This window comes from Lucilia cuprina, chromosome 4, assembly GCF_022045245.1.
Source record: "Lucilia cuprina isolate Lc7/37 chromosome 4, ASM2204524v1, whole genome shotgun sequence".
NCBI lineage: Eukaryota > Metazoa > Arthropoda > Insecta > Diptera > Calliphoridae > Lucilia > Lucilia cuprina.
The window spans coordinates 100671558-100689921 of NC_060952.1; the positions used below are offsets into that span (position 1 = coordinate 100671558).

Below are 18364 nucleotides of genomic sequence, written 5' to 3' on the forward strand. Positions count from 1 at the left end.
TACCAAGTCTTAATTTTTTTATGCAATTTATCTTATTTGGATATACATACATACGTACGTACATATTATATATGACACAAAAACATTTACATATAAGCAATAAGAAGCGTTTTTATTTCTACAAAACATCGATTTAAAAGTGTTATTTGTTTAACGAGATATACTAGGAAGCTAAAAATTAGTCAACAATTAATTATACTATGCTATTTGAATAAACTGTCAAGCGGAGCAGCCGGCAAGTCAAACTAGCACCACAGAGTCTTGTGGTAAAATTTCGCTCATTATATTTTGTAACAACTAAAATATGCTTAAGTTTTAGGCCGGGTTTCTTACTTCTCAGTTAAATTAGGCTTAACTTGCTGCTTGAGTAAACTCGAAACTGGAATTAGATTATCCCGCAGATTGCCCCGCTTGATAGAAAAAATAAGTATCAAATTTAAGTACTGTATTATTTATTCCCCTATAATTTCTGTATTTTCCATTTCGTTGTCAGCTTTGATGTCATCTTTCAAATCTTTGTTCTTGATTTTTTGATGATCCAGTCTGGAGGATATTGTGGCGACACGTACAGCAGCTTTAAAGCTAACTTTTGCCTTCATTTTTGCCAACTTCGTTTTCCAGTTTTCATCTCTTGATGGTAAAGCATTCAACCATTCTATCATGCCGTCATTTTTAGGATCTACAATAGCTAAAGATGACATGCATCCATCAACTGTGCCCAAAACAATACATCGTCCGTCTTTTGTACTCTTTATGGCTGTCAATTCTGCTTGTAAACGGTAATTAGCAATCATTTCGGTATCTGAGGTACGAAAGACTCGTATGGTTTTGCGACCACTGTGATAATAGCAAACGTATTCATCACTTTCAGTAAAAATACATATGACTGAAAATACACCTTCGGCCACTTTAGGTATGAATGTTTTAACTGTAGTTCCTTTACGTAATTCCAACATTTCTAGACCTCCCCTGGATGGAGCATATATGCCGTACTTTCCATCTTTTGTGATATTGCCTCCCCATTTTGGTATGGAACGTATATGTTTCTTTGTTTTTATATCCATAATACTGCCCTTTTCACTGTTTATAACAGCTACTTGACTGGCCTTGTGCGGCATTGGTACTAATGAGACTACTTCCTTAATAGAACAGCTTTTCAAAAGAACTTTTGAAATGAAAGTTCCATTTGTAGCACTATATACTGCAAGGCAATCTTTATTGTTTTTGTCTACAGTGCATACAATTATGTAGGCGGCATCGGCTGATATTACTGCTTGGCGAAAAGATATTCCGGGGATCATGCGAATAGGATATTCAAATCGAAATATTATGGACCCCTCTGTCAAAGATAAACAGTTGAAATATGTAATATTAAAACTGTGAATGTAGTGAAAACAATTGGGCTTCAATATAATCGTACCTGGAACAGTTCTTACGGTTGTGGTGGCCATTAGGCGATTTGCATCTTCTGCTTCTTTTTGATTAATGTTCGCACACGAAACAATCATTACTTTATATCCATAGTCCATAAACGTTATCTGTTGAATTCCAGGTTGGTCGTCGCGGTAGATAACTTGCTCAGAAACTCGATTCCATATTAGAAATTTGCCTGTTTCGGAGGATATTATGTACCGACCATCGGGTGTTATTTCAGCGTGTGTTACAATGGCTCCCAAAGGGCTATCCGCTAATTTAGTTATTAATCGTCCAGTTCGTGTCTCCCAAACCCCTACACAACTTCGTGTGACTGTAACAGCCAAATCCACTTCTGATAAGCTAAAATGGAATTTTCAATTACCACAATAAATGACTTGTGGAATTAATAATGTTTACCTGATATTGTCAATTTGAAGTTCATGTCGATCTATTACATGCACTTTTTCGAATATGTTATTGATATTCCATACTTTAACGGAGCGGTCAATCGATGAAGTAACTACATTATTCCAATTTCCGATAGTTAATGCTTCAAGTTGTATGATGCGGCCAAAGTGAGCATCTAAAACTTTAACTAGTTGCAGGGTGTGCAAACACCATACATAAAGGTTTTTTCGGACACCCGCGACTGCATAGTCCAACTTTGAACTGGTCATTATAGAGTTTGATTCCATTATTTTGGTGGTGATGTTCCTCACCCCATGTGGCAATGCTAGATACATAGATTTATCGCTTAATCGGTTTCCATCTACATCTCCAAAGTCCCAAATTACGAAGCCTTTTCCAGCTGTGCCCAAAAGCATGCGATCCTGTTGATCTAACCGCAGCTGGAGTAACATTTCCTTTTCATCGTTTTCAAAGCGGGGTAGCTTGTCTTCTAATATCCATTCAATAGACGAATTATCATCCGATTCCTCAAATCGATAAACACAAACTTCATAATTATTATCATTTGCGCATCCATAAATTTGTTTTCGATTTTTATTAAGGGCTAGAGCACTAAAAAAATAGAGTGGCGCTGTATAAAGTTCGTTTCTGTACGAATCGAAACGTAAGCGTGATTCGTTAATTGATCCAGACCAAAATATGAGATTATATTCAGCTGGTGTTGTAAATTCTATGTGCAAAATTTCCCATCCTGTGCAATCTACATGTGTTGTAAATATTTTCACAAGATTTCCGCGCATGTCGAATTGAGCCCACTTCAATTTGCAACTTATGAATAAACTACACATACATTGATAAAATTATTATTAGTTATAAATAAATAAATATCATTACCATTGATTTAACAAATACAGACTGCTTATCGGTCCATCGCATTCTTCGAATGGAGAATTAATAATCACAAATTCACTCGAAAGCATATTTAACAGTACAGTTTGATTATTGTTGGAATAGGCAGCGGCCCATTTATTATCAGGGCTTAAAACAAGTTGTTGCATTATTCCTTCTATTCCTGGGTTAACATCTCGAGTTAAATCCGACGTTGACAAATCAAATGTTATGAAATGAGTCGATATAGATACCATGTAGCGCATATCACTGGTTAAGCGGAAAGCAAACACAGCAAATTGATGTCCTTCAAGGGAATACTTAAGAGTATCAATAGTATTTGGTTTTAAATTCAAAGTCAGGAAATCTATATGTATAATTATAGCAAACCTTAAGGGGTCCTCCTGGCGTATGGAGACAATGGTTGACCGGTATTAGTGCGCAGTCTTTGGGACCGCAATGGTCGCATGCTCTTAACAACATTTTTATGTTCGCATTTCCTCCAATTTCCGGTAAAAGTCGTCCGACTAGCTGAGGAGCCAACATATTGGGATACACAGCTAAAATAGCTCCACCTAAGCGCAATGCATCTGCAACTAACATCAGCTCTCGCTTTGCTTCTTTGTCTTCTGTGTTTGATGAAGCATCTTCAAAATCAGCTAAAACTGCTTGTAATGGACAACTTGAAAGCTTTGCATGTAGCCACTCATAATTGAAAAGTACATGTTCAAACAGATCCTTAAATCGACGTGATCTAACAAAGTGAAACGGAAGTTCACCAAACTACATATTTAGACAAGAGCATTGAGAAAATATTAAATGTATGATTGAAGTTAATGTATTCATTTTCACCTTTCTAAGATTGTATCTTTTGGAACTTCCGTCTTTACTTGTAAATACCAAAGGTTGTATTGGTACTTTACGGTCAGCTGAACCCTCCTTTTCCGTGAGACCAAACCGATGTCTTTGTATTTCCGTAAACTTGAAAGGCTTTGGTACTCCTCCACCCCATATACCCAAGTAGTAATCGGCAATCATTGAATGGAAATACATCGCCATGTTCATGTTTTTGAAATATCGCTCCTTTGCAGTGTCACGAAACTGCCTGTGATACCAGTTCATTACATTGACACCATCAGCCTCTCGTTCACTTAGGTAATTAGGTAAATCGTTACGTATACGTGTCCACAACAAGGGTGGGATTCGTCTAACAGGGGGTAAGTGGTATTGGTAAACATCGTCTAAAACTTTGTCATCCAACGATATCAAATCTTCCAGTTCACTTTCAGACAATCCCGACTTTGAAGCTGTAATGTATGCTAAAGCATGAAATACCAAGATGCGACCATGCTGCTTCTCAATTCTCTCGAACAACATCATAATTGAGTCCATAACGTTGTTAGCCAAGTGGGTTTCTTGAGGACGAGTATAACTGCGCCAACGGCATATTTCCGCAAACACTAACTTCACGAAAATTGGTAAAGAACATTTGCTAATCGCATTTGCAACTAATCGCCACTGATAGTTATTAAGATCTCTACATGCTGTTTTCATCCACATTTTAATGACATTCATCGCTAAATCTTCGCCTAATGCTGTAACCTCTATAAAATTCTCCTCGACATCAATCATTTTGCGCAAGACATGATATTCTTGGGATACAACCGGATTGTTTTCTTCTTTTGCGCATGATATTATGATCTAATATAAATTCATGGCGTATATTTTTGGGAAAAACAAAAGTAAACATTTTAAAGAAGACTAGTTTTGTTATACCACAGCCTACATAAACTTTACCCACCCACCACCATCTCAACATCGATAACTAAACAATTTAGATTTAGCTCAGTATAGCAGGCACAGATCAAGCAATTTCGGAAAACTTATACTTTTGAATTACATATATTGCATACAACCAATTTTGATTTTTAGGGAAAGAAGGAGTGAGGTAGGCTTAGTATCCGACAATTCATGAAACACCCACTTACCTTACAGTGTACTGGCAACCGGGTAGGTATCCAGGAAACACTATTTGAATCTTGTGTACCAGTTAGCTGGTCAACCGAGTCAAGATATAACGTCAAAGGCTGATTTTCATTAGCATAAGTTAATAATTGCTTAAAGTGTGCTGTTAAAGGTACCAAGTCATCAGGAATATTTTCAAAGGGCAACATATAATTGTAGGAAATCTATAACATTGAGGAATACATAAATATGTATGGGCAATATCGATATGAGTTATCGAATGATGCATATACAACTAAGCACCCACCTGCTGGCAAATTGATATTAATGTTGGTGTTAATGCGCTTGAGTCTGGGGTTGTACCCAAGAATCGTATTATATTTATTGGTCTTTTTTCCGGAAACCATTCTGTTGCTACAAGTGCAGCACTTTTAGCCAAAAGTGATGTTTTTCCACAACCTCCTTCGCCATAAAGGACAAGTGGTTTATCTGAATCCCCCAGCATATAACGCTTGATGTGTTCTAGACTTTCCTCACGTCCATAGAAGACCTTAACCGAATTGTTACAAGCGTGCAAATGCTGAAGGATTTCAGTGACTATCTGTCCCTGTGCACTGGAGTCTTCCTTGCGCATTGCTCTGTCAACTAATTTGATAATATTTTTATAAAAGTGTGATATGAAATGATTAAGATACTCCTCATGTGTTTCGATATCAAGGCCCTCACGACCGATCCACTCTACGGTATATTTTTGGGAGTTACTCGATTCAATTTTTGCTGGCAATCGATTGTCTCGTAAATCTGCTAAAAGTTTTGCTGATTCAGTATCCAAACTTCGGTTTATTATGTCGACAAAAAGGGAGGCCTTCTTCAGATTCTGCAGGTTAATATTGTTAATATAACGGACATACGAAAGGCAATGGTTTTTTGTATTTTTGACATTCAAAATGCCATTTATGACCTCGCGTTCAGTTACTGACCAAAGCACAAATATGTTATTCAAAACCAATTAAAATATTATTTAATCACTACTATATACATACATAGTTAGTGCTGCCATGTCTCTTACCTGACATAAAATAGTTGTGTACTGCGTCTTTACTCATTTTACCACTAGCCCCAAGTGAAGCAGCTGCTTTCCGCAATAATTTTTGCATTTTTCCCAAAGTATCCCACCAAATGGCCTGATCCTCTGCCTGTAGCTTAGGTACACGTTTATTATTAAAATTAATCAATATCGAAGAAATTGGCTGAAGTACAGACACCGGCGGTACAGCGTTGCTATCCTTTTTATACCATAAATCCAATAAGGCACGGTCAACTCCCATTGATGTCAATTCTTCGCAAATCAGTTGCAATTCTGAAGAAACAATATATGTTGGGATTGGTCGATAGCCATATTTTTGGCCCAAAAATACCACAAAATTCGGACCCATAGATAATCTTTGGCAATTTTTTATCTCTCGCATACACAGCTCAGTTGTCATGTGATCATCTGTAGCTTCGTCACGCACTCCCCATCGCATATCCACAACCTAATATGTACGAAGTTCCAACAACGAAATAGTGATTATGTAATAATTGTACACACCTGAAATTCCAAACCATGTTTTTCACGACAATAGTCTTTAATGCGGGGATAACATTTCGCCATTAGCGAATTACGTTCCATTGTTGTATCTATTTTGTCATTCATAATTTCGCAACTATCATTTTGATAAATGGTCTTATTTTAAAAGCTATATATACGTACCCGTGAATGTAGAACTAGTAAAAATACGAACAATTTTCGAACTAACGGGAGGCAGCGACTCCAGTGATCCAGCAAATATCGAGTCAATAGTTCGATCATCCATAGTAATTATTTGTATTAAAAGATTATATGAGTGAGATGTTTTCTTCTTTAATTTAGTTTAAGAAATAAAGCATTTTGAAACAAATTTAACTGAAACCGTGCAGTAATAACTAAAAGCCTAAGTGTTTGTTTGATCGATATGGTAGCAATCAAACTACCAAAACACGAATTAAACAAAAAGTAGACAAGATGTGAGTGATAGACGACAGTAGAAGGATACACTTGCAGCTCATTTACACTTACTGTATTCAGGGTTGTTATATGTACGTGCATACAATGTAAATATGTACATACGTATGTATATCCATTAGGATGATCTCTTTTGTATGGAAGCTAAAAAGTTTCATATTATTTAAATGAAATACAATGGACATAAGGATATTATTTTTTGGCTTCCGAAAAAGTTAATTTAGAAAGTTCGACTTACAAGGAATGTTCTTTAATAACATTCGATTCACTGAACCGATTCAATGAACCAGTTTTCATGCGTTATTTGGAATTATATGCATAGAAGAATATTTTAAACCAAACCGAAAAAAAGAACTGAATGTAAGAATTTTTATTTCACTGAGCCATTCTAATAAACATTCATTCATACATACAAGAAACATTTTGAAAACAGCACAAGGACGTACTATTTTGTTAATATTTCATTTAGTATTTGAACTTCCTGTTGAATTTGTATAGCCTACTACAAGACATATACAACAGGTGGATAATTAAAAGTAAATAAAGGGGTTGCTTTTCACTTCGACCACCGCATATTACACACGTCAACAAATTACATATTTATCTAAGCTGCAACGAATCCAAATCAGATATTTTAAAATGAAGTTTCAGATATCTCGTAAAACATATCTGAAACTTTAACATCCACAAATTATTAAAAAATTAAAATTATTTTTAATGCTATAACAGTTTTTATCTGTTTTACCATTCTGAATACCAATTCGGATTTAGTTCGGGTCAATCCTTAAGAAAATACGTTTTGGTCTGTGGGATTTAATTTTTAAAATGCAATAAATGCATTAGGGAAAAGTTCCGATGATTACTTTTTTCTGTTATTGAAAAATGTAAAAAAAATTTGTTTAAAATATGTGGAAGTCTAATAAATGCTTGATTGTGGATTCTGAAACTTGAACAACATAAAGGCCTCTGATGGCAATTCAACACAATTATTGAAAATTAGAAGTTAATTTTTCCGGTATATTAATTAGACATTTGATGATAACGCAGTGTTATACATATATAAAAAATTTAATTTGATTTCAAATATTTAGTGTTGCTTTTGAGAAATACAACATTTCTTATAGATCTTCGAAAGTTCGATATTATTAATGAATGAAATGAAATTGAAACTTAAAAGTTGTCATAACAATCTTTTTGTAAATAAACATATTTTGGTTATACATCTAATGCAAATACATATTCATATGTACATCGCTAATTTGCTACCAAATAGTCATAAGTCAAAATCTGAATGTTTTGAGTTATGTATGTATTAAAATCTTTCAAAGTATTTTCAATGTCAATTATTGTATTCTTTATAATGACTTTTTTTGTTATACATAAATGCCAATTGTAAAATTTCAATTTTTAAGAAAAATTGCTTTGTAAAATTGGCATTTGAAAAAAGTTAAATGACCTAAAATTTTTAAAGGCGCCTTTTGGCAAAACTAGGTTTATTTAGTTGTTACTTTTTAATTGCAAATGAGCAATATGTGGGCACATAAATATGAATGGATTTACGTATTGATTTCCATGTGTAGGACGCATTTAATTCAAAAGGTTATAATTTAATGGCGTTGTCGAGAGCGAATACACTTGTGTTTTACTTACGTACATAGAAAACAATTGAAGGACGTACAACCTGTTTTATAAGTTCAAAGTCACAATTGTTACTTTCCATTGATTCTTTATGTAAATTGATTTTCTTTCACACTTTTAACACATCAAATCATTTCCAAAGAAAATGTAACATTTAAAGGAATTGAATTAACAGTTTAAACAAAAATTTAATCAACATTTATCTTAAATCATTCTTAATCCATATTTAATAACCAAGTAAAATTTTTCCCAATTTCTTTTTTTTATATTGCTTTTAAATGTTGACATTATCAGAAGTATATAGAATTCAAAACCATTTGAAAACTGTATACTTTAATGCCTATATTTTTTTCGTTTTCATCCTTTAAAATGAGTAATATTAGCCATTGTAATCGCATTCAATTTGTAAAATAGGCAGACTAATTAAAAAAATATGACATATTTTTCACATTTTTAACATGAAATTAACAATAGTTTAAATTTACTATTTTTTAAGTTTTTATCGATTTATTTACAAGTTATAATTACACTATCGATCGGATTGGAATTCTGTGACAGGCCGGATATATTTTTACCCCCGTATTAATAAATGCTTAAAAAAGTTATTGATGATTTATAGTAGGAATTTTGTATGCAAAATATACGAAATAAACCTAAAATAAGTGATTAATATCTTTATGAATATGGGGGTTAATATTTAAGAATAAAATTTAAAAAACTAAAGCGAAAAACATCAAAATATGTACTAAACGCTAAATGCAAAATATGGGAAACGTGTAAGTAATCTTATCCCTACGACGCATATTTTTAATATTCTGGTGATCAAAACTTTGGCCCCTATTCTGCATTTCAATTCGAATCGAAATTTTCTCCGTTTGGCAACTTTGGTATTCTGCATTTTGATTCGCCTCTCCGACACATAAACAACAACTTACAAAAACGTAGGTACGATCGTAAGTCAGAATACACACGTTCGTAAAGCATTGAAACGAAAGGGAATTACTTCTTCTTTTACTTATGATTCAGTTTTTTGTTGGAATACCTTTTTTCGATCGTTGCGTAACTGAATGCGTAAACGTAATCGAAATGTAGAATAGGGGTGTTTATAAAAAGATATATCTTAAATTCGGGATTTTTAAGGTGTAGTTTGGTTATTTACGCAATGCCAGTGGCCATATATACATATATCAGTATTTGTTAATGAGTTCTAGATAATGAAAATCGAAAAATGTAGGAAGAACTTTAACAATATTTATTAATATTAAATAAAATTTAAGACTTCTTCTTCTCTAATGTCGACACTTACCATATTATTTTACATGAAAATGTATGTAGGTGCATATTTCTACAAACATGTTTATTTTAATGTTTAAAAGAGGATGTGTAAGTATTTTTTTTTTTTTTTATTAAAATGTTTATTTCTTTTAATATTATGATTTTTAATGATTATTAATGAGGTTTAGCTATTATTTTATTTTAATTTTATGTTTGCAATATATAAAAATTCTAATGACAAGTATTTTTTGAGTTCGTAAAAAATGTTTAATCAAAAAAGATTTACTGGAACTTTAGGATTTTCACGATATAGGATGTGTGGTTGGTTAATGTGTTATTTTATGTTTTTCATTGTTTTAAATGACACTTAAATAATATTGACCTAATATTTTTTTATTTTGTTAATTTTATTTATATGCATGCATAATATCCGATTTTTTTTATTTCTTTATATTAAAAATAAGTTTATTTTATTGTTTTGGGTTATGTATGTATGTAAATGTTGCATAAATATTGAACGACTTCTTATGTTATACATAAAAATAATTAATAAATTAACCATAACTATTTTAATGCATTTATTTATTTATATTAATAGATCAATAATAACAAAAATAATTAAATAAATCTTATTTTAAATATGTATGTATGTTTGTATTTGTAATATATTTCATTTGAAATTATTTATTTAGTATTTATTTTGCTTAATGATTCGTTCATTTAATATAAAATTTAAAAATAAAGAAATAATTCAAGTTAATAATAGAGAAACAAAAAATCTATACATTGATAAATACAAGATGAAATAAAATAATAATAAAAACAATCGATTTAACTAAAGAAAAAATAAATTAGAATATACTAGATGTTTCAATTACTGTAGTGTATATTTTTTGTAAGGATTCCATACCTTTTCTACAAATTGCATATTTTTTTTATTCGTTCAATTAATGATGAGGAAACAGTTTGAATTTCGAATGTATTATAAAAATAATGTTTTTTTTAGTGATTATTCATGTTATAATTTCTATTACAAAAATTAACTTATCTTTAGGTGGTGTTTTTTTTCTTTTCATGTTATTTTTATATTTTATGTTTAAGATATAATTTTCCATTTATTATTTTAACAAAACGTAAACACGTAGTGCTTTCAGATCTTTAATTTTTCTGGGTTTCATTTTAAAGATTAAAGCTTGTTAAAAACATTGTGCCAGTTTTTACCTTTTAAATAAAATTACAACCAATTTGTTTATGTACTTGAATTCGTAGTTACTCGCAGTAGACTTAAGAAACATCACCATTTTTAAGAGAGTCGATATTTGTTGTTACCAATAGGGATTGTTTAGGGTCATCATCATTTAATTTCTTGGCAGTCAGTGCCAATTTGTGTATATGTGGAGAGGAGGGTGAAGTCAATGTTATTCTATAATGAAAAATTGCTATTTCTGTTGGTATACATTTCGAATTGTAGGCGGAAATATGCAAGACGTTAGTTTCTTAAGAAGCAAAATAAGCCAATTCTGTTGTTTGTATTTTATGAAAAGTTAAGAAAGAAGCAGCTGACTTTTTTGGTAAACAAAATGTAATAAAAATATTGTTATTTTGTTGTTAAGTTGTTGCTGAATTCAATTTATTTTATTATTCAATGACCTCTAAGTGCTGGCAACTAGCTGCTTTAAATAAATTCCAAATAAAGTTGCCCAACACCTACCTGGGGCTATTATCGGCTTTCTCTCGGACTAATGTGGTGGTGGTACTAACTGAGCCTCCATTTTGCTTTTGCAGAGATGATCGTCGTACTTGTATGGGTTTTAGACGGTCTTCAAGATCGCTAAGAGAGGCATCCGAAGTTTGTGAATCCTCGCTGCAATATAATTTTATATTTAAATTGCGTTTGAGTGTAAAAGTCATTAATGTGTTACCTGTCTGTTAAATCTTCATCGCCTTCTTCCATTGCTTGTTGTAAATCAGCAATACGTTGTAAAGCTAATCGCAAATCATTCTTCAGTGCAGATGATTCCGATTCAACTTGTTCTATTTTCTTTTCTAAATCCTTCCGTTTTGTTACAGACTCTTGTTCTCTACCAGATACAACGTGGAACTCTTCGCGCAGTTCCCTTAAACTTTTCTGAGACTTTTTCAGTGCATCTTGGGCCTGTAGTTCTCGAACTTTAGCTTGTGAAACTTCATTTTGTAGCCGTTCTAAGGCTTCTTTGTGACGATTTACTTGAACTTCTAAACGAGCTCTAGTGGCCTGTTCTAATTCTAATCTTGATTCCAATTCTTTGGTACGTAACTCCAATCTAAATATAATAAAAAGAATTTAAAAGCATTAATAAGAAATTTAAAGAAATCAAATTTAATTGTGTTTACCGTTTCGACATCATAGCCGCCGAGGGATCTGTCAAATTTTCAATATTTTCCAGTCTATGTTGCAATTCTGTTATTTGCTCTTTAAGATTATTTCTTTCTGCTTCCAATTCCGATAATTTAAATTCATATTCGGAAGCTGCAATCTGCTCGGTGTTTAGCTGTTTAACCGCAGCACTGTACTTTTTCATTAGCTCGGCCAATTCTTCTTCGTTTTCTTCTATTTGGGCTTGCAATTCAGTGCGCTCACGTTGAGCTGCGTTGGCTCGATCCTCAGCTTCATTGCGAGCTCTATTGGACTCTTCGTACATCGATTGAACTTCAGCCAAGTCTGCTTCGGCAGTTTGTCGTGCTTTCATTGCTAAAGTGCGGGCAGACTCAGCGTCCTCAAGTTGATTACGAAGTTGACGTATTAAAGTTTTGCCAGGGGTGTCAGCCTTAAGTCTTTCCAATTGAGCGTGAGCATCTTTAAGTAGAGCTTTGTATTTACGCAAATCACGACGGATTTTTTGATTAGCTGCCTCCTCAGCTTGTCGATCAACACGATCTTGGTCCTCCATTGATGAAAGTCGACGTTCCAATTCATGTTTTTCCCTCAATAACAGAGTTCTTTCTTCATGCTCAGTCTCTAGTTGACATTCAAGGGCTGTAATTTTGCAATATTAAGAGTGTAATCCTCTGCTTTCCAATGTACATAGATAATAAAACTTACCTTTAATTTTCTTATATGCACTACCACGAGCTTCTTCCAATTCTTCGTCTCGCTGTTGAGCCTCTCTTCGCGCTTCTTTGCGCATTGTTTCCAATGTCATTTCCAATCGTAATTTAGCTTGTTCCAACAATTGAACTTGACCTGCCATTTCGTCCAACTCCTCTTCTTGTTCCTTGACTCGTCTATCCAATTCATTTTTGGATCGCCTTAACTGAGCAATCTCTTCTTCAGTACCGCCACCAAATGTCATTTCCTCCAACTCTCGTTGTAATGATGCTAACTTTTCTTCCTTAAGATCGAGCTCAAGGCGAGTGTCCTAATGGAAAAAAACAAAAATTTTTGATAAATTGTACATTAGTTGTGTGTATATGAATGTAAGAATGTACAACAAGTATGTTTTACAAACATACGATCATATGTAAATATGTCTGTATATCGCAATATTTAAAATTCGACTTCTAAGAATTTAAAAAAAAAATATGCCATGTTATACATTTAATAAAAAGTGTGTTAATACGAAGAATAGTGAAACTCACTAGTTTTGAAAATAACGTAAGTATGAAAATATTTTTAATGACCGACAGTTTAATTAGTTCACATAAAGGTTTTTGTTGTATTCATTTAAGTTCTGCTGTACATTGTGATGTATATTATTTATATATACATTTTATGTATGTATGTACGCACACACGTAGTTAACAGAGTAACTACAAAATAACTACATACTATAATTTAATTAACTTTCAGTATAAAAGGAAAATTTATGTTTTCTTAAATATCTTATTATCAAATTTGGGTTATAGACATTTTCACATTATTCAAATACCTATATCGGAAATACTTTTTGCAATAATTTCGGAGGATATAACAACTTCAAGAATTTTAATTTGATAACGGCCAAGTTGAATGAAATATATGTACATATGTATTTTAACAGAAAAAAACAAATGTTTTTGTGCTTTTGTGCTCCACTGTAATGAAGACGTTCAAAAATGAATTAAATGCATATCTACAGCACACAATAAAATTATAAAAAACAAACTACAGTAAGTAGCAGTAGTATACAACAACCATACATACATACATACTAGGTATATACATACATATATATAGAAGAAAATAAACGGTAAACAAAAATAATAACGAGAAAACATACTTGCAACAGCGTAGCACATGATGTATAACGTAGACTCATATTTAAATGGATATTTATCGGGATCGCCAATAAGCAATGATAACAACAATAAAATCGATCTTAACTATTTTTTCATAATGAACTCACAGACACGCACTAACACACACATGAACACACATACGCTTATGTTATCAAACAAACAGACGTGGTAACAAATTCTTTCTAATGCACTGTTGTAGAAAAATAATATTTAAATTAAAATAAAACTTTAAACACTTCTGTATGTATGCTTTTTAAATTATTAACAATTAATAACACAACGTTAAATGAATGAATGTTTATCTTTTTTTAATTTTCTTTAATCATAAACTTTTTTAATGTTTTAATATTGATATTATTTTAAAATTTTCTTTCCGTGCAGTACAGTGAAGCGTAATCGTGTATATAACGTAGAGAGTGTTTAAAGAATAATGAGTATTTCAGAACGCAAACAAGTATTCCAACTCAGCACTAAAGAAAGGAATAAAAGAAATATACAAGTAACAACAGAACAACATGATAAAAAAACAAATCGCAATGAGATATAGAAACACATACACATACAAATGTATGTACATTAGAGTGGTTTTAAAAAGAATATTTTCATTGTAAAAAAACAATTTTAAATATTTGTTTACTACCTGACTTGACTACAGGTAATATACTAACTTAGTTTTAATAGCGCGATTAATTTCCCTTATTCCTTTAGACATCAGTCTTCACGATTTTATTTGCGTGAAATATATGTAAAGCCTAACACCAGAGACTCTAGTAAAGGACCGTATATCAGGTTCGATAGTGGCTAGGCGCTTTGTAACAAATATCCACCTTTCAAACTATGTTAAAGAAAAAATTATTAAACGTTAAAAGAAAAAGTAGATACGTACATTATATAAATCTGACCACCCTAATGTACATAAAAATATGTATTACCCAGCAAAACATTTTGAAGTTGTTAAAGAAGAAGGGATATCTTTAAGATTTCTTTTGTACGTATTCTAGTTAATTCCAGTTAAATTCTAATAAATTAGACATGAGATAAGGCATGAAAATTTGCACCCAATTAACTCATGTGAAACTGCATTGTGTATTGTAATATTCACTATAATTTGGTATTCTCTTAGGATTCAAAAGAAATGTGCATCTCATAATATAAACATTAAAAATAACTTTAATTTTATTAGATATTTGCAGTTATTATTCGTTAAAATTAGTAATATGAGGACCATTTAAAATCTTGCTTAATAAGAGAATAAAATTCCAAGGGGGTTATCTTGTAAATCTCTTCTCCTCACTTCACTTTTCATATAAATTGTTTTTTTATTTTCAAAAATTTGTATGAAAATATTTTCAAAGCAAAGTGAAGTGTTTTACAAAATAATGGGCCAAGTTTGCTGAATGCTTAACGAATTTTAAAATATATTGCTTATTTTTTCTCTAAATGAATTTTAATATAATTCGAAATAACTTATTATTTTGTTATCATATATAATTATTAACATAATCACGCTAAAAACAATTATTAAAATATTAAAAATTCATAATACTTTCATTAATGCATTTACTACTTTTTTTGCTGGGTAGTAGTATGTGACACACAGGAAAACAAACACAACAGCATAAACAAACTGAATATAAAAATGAACATAATAAGTGTGTACATATCATTTACTTCGCATTTTTTCCTCGATACATATGTATGTGTGTTTATAGTTTAAACTATTTTTTATTTTGATTTGATATTTACAAGAGTTTTTTAAATATTTTGTTAATATATAAAGAATTAGTGTTAAAGTCTTATTAATAGAGGTATACTATCTTAGAAAGTGTAATTGAATTTATTCATTCATTTCATAATACATACATACATAAATTTATGTGACCCACATGGAAAAATATACATAATATTCATATACATATATGTAAAGTAAAAACTATAATGGGAATTAATATCATATTAAATTTATTTTTAAATTAACTATTCTGTTTAAACAGGCCAACGATGAAAACATTTTTTTTTATAATTTTCCCTGATCCTATTGTTATTTGGTGTGCTGATTCCGAATATAAAATAATAAAAAAGTCGTATCACCCACCAATTTTCAACATTTTCATCTTTTAGTTCATCTGACTGCATACTTAAGTTACAAATGTAAAATTGTCAAATTTTTCAATTGTTGCGAATAGTGAATGTCTCTGCCTCTCTACCTAAAGTTATAAAAATGTACTCTGAGGACTACGTTAACTAGTGGCGCCAGGCTTGAAGTGGGAAATTTTTGCAAAAATGTTAACACTTAATTTGTTCTTTTTGATGTTAACATCAAATAATTGAAATATATATTTAATTATCTTTCCAATAAGATATAAAATCGAATATCGATCAAGAAATTCACCCGATAATTTAGTGTCACAAAACATTTACATGAGAAATATTTACAAAAATACATACAAATTTTGCGAAAAAATCTCCATGCGGCTAATGGGCAATAAAGAAGGAATAAAACAGTAAGATATTATATCGATATCTCTCACATATACATATTATATCGATATCTCTCACATATACATATACATAAAGGTTTAGTAAAATGGAATAGTCTTAACCCGTAAACTGTGAAGGTCAAACTCAAGCTATTCAATATTGGGAAATCCTATTGATATGATAGTAGAATATTATTTTGTTCTCAACCGATTTACATTAAACTTAGGATAAATATATACTGAAGACCCATATTTATAATGACACCGAAGAAATTGAAATTAACCCTTAAACGTAAAAATATTTTTATAGTTATATAAAATGTCTGAAAGAAAATGGTGGGTGATAGAAAAAACGAATACCAGGTTCGATTTTAGTAAAAATACACATTTTAACTTTTCCGAAAAAACTTCGCAAATTCTTTACATGTTTTTATAAATTCTAAACTAAACTGTTAACACTACTTTAAAATAAATAATTTTGTTTAAATAATTTAAAATTATTAATGAATGAAATGTTATTATTTTAACAAAAAATCTTAAAACTTTTTTCAACAACACAATATATGGGCAGTTTAAAAATAGTATCAAGTCAAAAATCGATTTGGACTTAGATGGTCTAAGATTGAAATTTGGGTCATTCAGGGCAATTGGTTCTTTCTAAAATTGTTCAAAGGAGTTTTTAACATCTTAGTCAAATCTTTTTTTACGTATGTTTGCGTTTACTTATTTTTATAAATGTAAAGTTATACTTACCGCTAATGATTGTTCCAGCGTAAATTTTTCAGCAATGAGTATATCATTTTCTCGGGATAAACGTTCCTTCGATTGACGTTCTTGACGAGCGGTGTCCTACAATAGAAGAAATAAATATTTTTTTTTTTTATTTTTTATAAAATAAAAATTAATATATTATCTCGGACCCTTGCAAGGCATATTTAATTGATTCAAATGAAAATTTAATTGATTAAAATTTTATATGAAAGGAATTGCTCGCTATTAAAATGGTACTTACTTGTAATGCTTGACATTCAGAATCGAACTTTCTTTGCTTTTTCTCCAATAAATTATTGCGGCCGCTTTGCTCTTCTAAAAGCATTCTTAAATCGTTCATTTCATTGGTCATTTTCTGAGCCTTGCGTTTCCATTGACCAACGACCTGACGTTGTTCTTCGACCTCTTCGTAAGCATCGGACAGCTATATAACAGAAGTAAAAGGAATAGATATTAGAAAAAATGGAATTAAATTAAAACAAGTACGAGTGCTCTGAACCGAAAATTATATACGAAAGATATACCGTATCTATGTAATTTTGTAAAGAAATATACTTAATATAAGAAAACCCGTTTTGGCAGATACGTTTTGTTCGATCTTTTCAAATACACTCTTGACAAGATTGGTGCAAATTCCATTAGAATATATCGATTTTAAAAATTAAGATGAAATACCCAATTTAACATACCTTCTTCTCCAATTGTTTTTTTAGACCAATTAGCTGTTCCAAATCATGCTCGTGCTGTGTTTGTAATCTTCTTTTGGTAAATTCAAGTTCTTTTGCTACACGTTCATATTTAAGTTTATATATACTGCCAGATGAACTGCCGTCTTCGTTTTCTAGATCTTCTTCTTCTTCAGAAATGCCATTCAGGTCCGATTTGGCACAAATTAATTCCATTTCCAGTTTTTCGGTAGTTTCTTGTAAACTCTTAACTTTGTTTTCCTTCTCCGACAGTTCTTTTTCCAGACGGAGTCGCTCTCCGGTTTCGGCTTCCAAACGTTCCGTTGCCATATTGGCTGTAGAACGTTCTTCAGCTAAATCTACCGTCATTTCGGATAACTGTAAAAAACAAGACATATACATACATACAATATAGCAGTTTTTAGTTTTCTAAAATATACAATAAATTAAAGGAAAACATTGCATTAACACGGTTATTATTAATACACACAAATCATGAATCATACAAAAATGTTTTTCGTTTAAAAATAAACATT

The 18364-nt window shown here is 31.3% G+C and overlaps 2 protein-coding genes across 14 annotated transcripts in view; both read right to left on the reverse strand.

Annotated features, from left to right (window-relative positions):
* Nucleotides 1–83: 83 nt before the first annotated feature.
* LOC111690272 (NACHT and WD repeat domain-containing protein 2) lies at nt 84–8527 on the reverse strand. The gene is made up of 12 exons (XM_023452725.2): nt 8376–8527; nt 6431–6578; nt 6269–6357; nt 5747–6212; nt 4985–5652; nt 4701–4901; nt 3565–4413; nt 3103–3495; nt 2719–3032; nt 1834–2664; nt 1421–1776; nt 84–1339 (listed from the first exon to the last, which is right to left on the reverse strand). Exons 1-12 carry the CDS (start codon nt 8439–8441, stop codon nt 453–455), a joined length of 5268 nt encoding a protein of 1755 aa, XP_023308493.2. The 5' UTR covers nt 8442–8527; the 3' UTR covers nt 84–452.
* Nucleotides 8528–9791: 1264 nt separating this feature from the next.
* Nucleotides 9792–18364, reverse strand: part of LOC111690226 (unconventional myosin-XVIIIa) — a 48094-nt gene continuing 39521 nt past the window's right edge. For 12 of the 13 annotated variants that reach the window (XM_046948506.1, XM_046948505.1, XM_046948507.1 and 9 more), the window contains 8 exons: nt 17832–18206; nt 17384–17566; nt 17125–17220; nt 12717–13032; nt 12008–12650; nt 11557–11937; nt 11346–11498; nt 9792–11057 (listed from right to left, as the gene is read on the reverse strand). In XM_046948506.1, coding sequence (XP_046804462.1) covers nt 10919–11057; nt 11346–11498; nt 11557–11937; nt 12008–12650; nt 12717–13032; nt 17125–17220; nt 17384–17566; nt 17832–18206 — 2286 coding nt within the window. In that variant the 3' untranslated portion in view covers nt 9792–10918. Of the gene's footprint in view, nt 11058–11345; nt 11499–11556; nt 11938–12007; nt 12651–12716; nt 13033–13872; nt 14281–17124; nt 17221–17383; nt 17567–17831; nt 18207–18364 lie in introns of those variants that run through there. The other variant, XM_023452676.2, reaches the window with a different exon arrangement.